The sequence below is a fragment of the Papio anubis genome, chromosome 1 (genome assembly GCF_008728515.1).
Source record: "Papio anubis isolate 15944 chromosome 1, Panubis1.0, whole genome shotgun sequence".
NCBI classification, from domain to species: Eukaryota; Metazoa; Chordata; class Mammalia; order Primates; family Cercopithecidae; genus Papio; species Papio anubis.
In genome coordinates, this window is record NC_044976.1 from 604,341 (window position 1) to 609,182 (window position 4,842).

A 4,842-nucleotide genomic window follows, 5' to 3' on the forward strand; every position below is an offset into this window, starting at 1 on the left:
TACCTGGACCCTTCATTATTGCTCAAAGCTTACAGAGCACATTCACGTTTACTCTTCACGTTGTACATTCTGAATCTTGACAAAAGTATAACGGCAATGGGATATTACTCACTGCTAACAGGAGATGATATATCAAGCCACAAAAAAATACAAGGAGGAAACTTGAATGCGTGTTGCTAGGAGAAGAAGCCAATCCGGAAAGGCTACATACTGTTCGATTCCAATTATATGACATTCTGGAAACGGTGAAACTATGGGAACAGTACAAAGATCAGTGGTTGCCATGAACCAAGGGGAAGGAAGAGATGGATACACAGAGCACCGAGAATCTTTACAGCAGTAAAACCATTCTGTGTGATACTATTATGGTAGATATATACATTTGTAAAAATATATTTGAACTTTTAAAGTATATTTTTGTTTTAAAAACTACAGATAACCTGGGTGTGGTGGCTCATGCCTGTAATCTCGGCACTTTGGGAGGCCAAGGTGGGAGGATTGCTTGAGCCCTGGAGTTTAAGACCAGCCTGGGCAACATTGAAACCCCATCTCTACAAATAAAAATTAGCCAGGTGCAGTATTGCATGCCTGTAGTCCCAGCTACTCAGGAGACTGTGATGGGAGGATCACTTGGCCCCAGGAATTCGAGACTGCAGTGAGCTATGATCATGCCACTGCACTCTAGCCTTGGTGACAGAGTGAGACCTCATCTCAAAACGTAAAACAACAAAAAACCTACAAGCACACCTCAGAAGTATTGTGGACTTGGTTCCAGACCACTGCAAGAAGACAAATGTTGCAATGAAGTTAGTCATACAATTTTTTTGGTTTTCCAGTGCATATAAAGGTTATGTTTAAACTATACTGTAGTCTAATGAGTATGTTAATAGCCTTATGTCTAAAAACTGTATGTGCATACCTTAATTAAAAACACTTTATTGCTAAAAAAAAAAAATACTAACAAATGTCTGAGCCTTGAACAGGTCATAATCTTTTTCTTGGTGGGGATATTGCCTCTGTATTGATGGCTGCTGACCACTCAGGGTAGGGGCTGCTGAAGGTTGGGTGCCTGTGGCAATTTCTTAAAATAAGACAATGAGGTTTGTTGCATTGATACCCTGTTCCTTTCACAAAAGATTTGCCTGTAGCATGTGATGCTGTTTGATCGCATTTCATCCACAGTAGAACTTCCTTCAAAACTGGAGTCAGCCCTCTCCAACCCTGCAGCTGCTTTATCAACCAGGTTTATGGAATATCCTAAATCCTTCACTGTCATTTCAGCAATGTTCATAGCATCTCCACCTGGAGCAGATTCCATCTCCAGAAAATACTTTCTTTCCTTACCCATAAGAAGCAACTCCCCATTTGTTCAAGTATCATCATGAGTTTACAGCAATTTCATCTCATCATAAGGCTCTAATTCTAGTTGACTTGCGATTTTTACCGCATCTGCTGGAACTTCCTCCACTGACATCCTGAGCCCTCAAAGTCATCCATGAGGGCTGGAATCAACTTCTTCCAAACTCCTGTTAATGTTGATGTTTCAACCTCCTCCCATCAATCACAAATGTCCTCAATGGCATTTAAGGATTACTATTAAGGACATTTGTGATTCACGGGAGGAGGTTGAAATATCATTAAAGGATTAATGGTGAATCCTTTCCAAAAGGTTTTTCAATTCAGTTTATCCAGATTCATCAAAGGAATCACTATGACACTATACCTTTACAAAATGCATTTATTATTTAATAATAACACTTGAAAGTCAAAACCACTCCTTGATTCACAGGCTAAAGTATAGATATTGTATTAGCAGCCATGAAAATAACATTAATTTCCAAGTACATCAACATCTAAGCTTCTAGGTAGCTAGGTGAATTGTCAATAAGCAGCAATCTTTTTCCTTTTTTCTCTTCTTTCCTTCTTTTTCTATTTTTATTTTTGTTAGTTTCACTCTTGTCGCCCAGGCTGGAGTGCAGTGGCGCGATCTCAGCTCACTGCAAGCTCCGCCTCCCGGGTTCATGCCATTCTCCTGCCTCAGCCTCCCGAGTAGCTGGGACCACAGGCGCCCACCACCACGCCCGGCTATTTTTTTAAATTTTATTTTTAGTAGAGACGGGGTTTTACCGTGTTAGCCAGGATGGTCTCGATCTCCCGACCTCGTGATCCTCTCGCCCCGGACTCCCAAAATGCTGGGATTACAGGCGTGAGCCACCACGCCCGGCCCATCCTTCCAAGTTTTGAAGCCAAGCATTATTTCTCTCTAGCCATGAAAATTCTACATCGTCACTAAGCTTAATCATTTCTAGTTCTGGACTTAAACTGAGAGACGTGCAATTCTTCCTTTCATTTGAGCTCTTTGAGGCCACTGTGGTTATTGACACCCCAGAGGGTGTCACCCTCCTCCTTCCTCTATCGCCTTCACCCACACCGGGGCGTGGGCAACGGGGCTTCCCGCCCCCCACGTGCCCTGCGCGCCCTGGACTCTCCCACCGGGGGCTTTCGTGGGCCAGGGAGCAGGGGCCGTCGCCCCGCTGCAGCCCAGCCAGGCTGCGCAGGCAGCAGGGATCTCCCATCCTGCCCCGGCAGGCGGGGATTGGGATTTTTCCTACGCTGCCCTGGCGACTCCGGAAGGGGCGCTCTCCCACCCTCAGACTCCCCGGGGGTGGCCTCCGCGCCCGAGCCAATGGCGGGGGGATCGGGACCCGCAGCACCACAGCCTGCCGGGCCCTTGCTCGGTGGCACAGCCTGGGCCCGCTGGAGCTGAGCCGCAGGGCCAGGGTGTGCTGGCGCCGCCCACGTCCCAGGGGAGTCCGTGGTGGGGCTGGGGCCAGGGGCCCCAGGTCGCCGGGGCGGCGTGGGAGCCCCAAGTCGGGGCAGCTCCACCTCCGGGGCCCGCGCCCCCGGAGGCCTCCGCGGGGCAGGAGCAGATGCAAGCCATCCGGGCGCCCTCCCCGCCGCTCCAGGAGCCTGGGCGCTCGTCTGCACTCCCCTCCAGCCTGCTGGATGAGCTCCTGGAGACCCCCGAGTTTCTGCAGCAGGCGCAACCTTTGCTAGAAACGGAGGCCCCGACGGAGCTGCAGGACGTGGGAGAGCCCGCTTTGCTGGAACCGCTACTCCTCAGCGAGGAGGAGTACCGGGCTCTGCTGGAGGACCTTTAGGACGCGGGGTTGGGGACGGGATCGGGGGCGGGGCGGTGGCCTCCCTTTCGCGGTGAGCACCTGGCTCGGTGTGGAGAGGCGTCTCTTCCCTTCCAGCTGACCTGGCCCGGATCCCTGAGTTCCAGGTCCGGTGGGAGACTCCACACAGAGCAGGGCTGTCATTCTTTCCTGAGCATCCCGGGGATCCCGGAGCCCTCCGAGGTACCGGGAGGTGGACTGTCTACTGCGCATGCGCGTGTTTGCAGGCGGCCGGCTGGGTTTTCCCACCAGCCCAGGCGGAGCTCTCGTCCCTTCCCCCACCCCCCACCCACGTTCTTCAGTGGGGTGGGCGGAGACCTCCATCCCAGGAAACACTGGCCCAGACAGCCGCCAGGCCTGCTCTCCTTTCCCCGTCTCGCCACCTCTGCCTCCCCCCGCCACCTTGACTCGCCTGCCGGTGCATCACCTTGGAGCGCCTGACAGCTAAACGCAGACCCTAGACCCCGCGCAAACCCGGGTGCTGCCCTTTCTACGCCGGAGGCAACGCAGGCAGAGATGGGTAGCGGAACGGAGACAGAGGGGGAGGGAGCGATGGAGGGAGGAAAGAACGGATGGACGGAGGGACCTTGGAGGGAAGGGATGGAAGGATAGAGGGAGGGAGGGAGGAAGGAAGGAACTGAGGGAGGGACGGAGGGAAAGAGGGAGGGAGGGAACAGGGATAGAGGAAGGAAGGCAGAGAGAAAAACGGTCTTCTGCCTCCAGGACCAGCAGGACCCAGCACTCCGGGAAAATGTTGGGTGCCCAGTGCGGGCTAAGGGCTCGGCCCACAGCCCCGTTGGCCGGCGGGGCGCCCACTGGCCCCCTGGATCGCAAGCCTGGGTCACTTCATCCCAGAGCAATTCAGACAAATTCCGCCTCCCAAGGAATGGGCGATTTCCCGAGAGAGCAACGATCCGAGACTCGCGTGGTTGTCCGTTTTTCATCCACATGGTCCACAGATGACATAGCCCCACGTTAAGCCTGCAACAGAGCGCGAGGCGGATAGTCCCGTCCGCACAGGAGTCACACTCAGGCCGACTGTAGCCTGGTTTCGGGTTCCGCGTCCCTTTGCCCTCTGCAAGGGGGCCTGTTGCTCGCGTGTCTCTGGCCCCCGAAAGCGAGATCATATTGACTGTTTCCCCAGCTCTGTGGGGACCCAGAAACCTCCAGGGAAGCGCGGAAAAGCAGCGCCGTGTCTTCGCTCTCCTTTCCAGTTTCCAAACAGGCCATAGGGAGACTCCCCTTCTTGCAGGAAACGAATCCGTCGTCAGGCCGTGATGCTTCCATCCCCTGCCCAGGCTACAGGCTCTCCGGGCGGCCTCCCTTGCGCAGGCGCTGCAGGCCTTCCCCGACTCTGGAGCTCCCGAGCTTCCACCACATCGGGCCGGCTCAGGATCGGGGGTGATCCGAGGCGTCAGGGCCCAGGACTCAGGGTCCTGGGATACCCTCCGGTCCTCCGCCTTGCCGCGGAAACATTGTTTCGGATCCCTCGCCGCCCCTCCTGCAAGGCGCCCTCTTGACCCCACACACAGAGCCACCAGGGCTGCCCAGGGGCGAACAGCTGGCCCTCCGGGAGGCCCGTCTCTCTGGCCAGTTCTTCCCGGGTGGCGATGCCTGGAAAGCGATCCTGCTGGAAGGCTCGCAGGAGCAGGGCGGTCTGGGA

The 4,842-nt window shown here is 54.4% G+C and overlaps 1 protein-coding gene across 1 annotated transcript; it reads left to right on the forward strand.

The window, feature by feature from the left end:
- The first annotated feature begins 365 nt into the window (after positions 1-365).
- LOC116273766 (double homeobox protein 4-like protein 4) lies at positions 366-3,231 on the forward strand. The gene is made up of 2 exons (XM_031663278.1): positions 366-384; positions 2,392-3,231. The coding sequence occupies exons 1-2, from the start codon at positions 366-368 to the stop codon at positions 3,159-3,161; spliced, it is 789 nt and encodes a 262-aa protein (XP_031519138.1). The 3' UTR covers positions 3,162-3,231.
- The last annotated feature ends 1,611 nt before the right edge of the window (positions 3,232-4,842 follow it).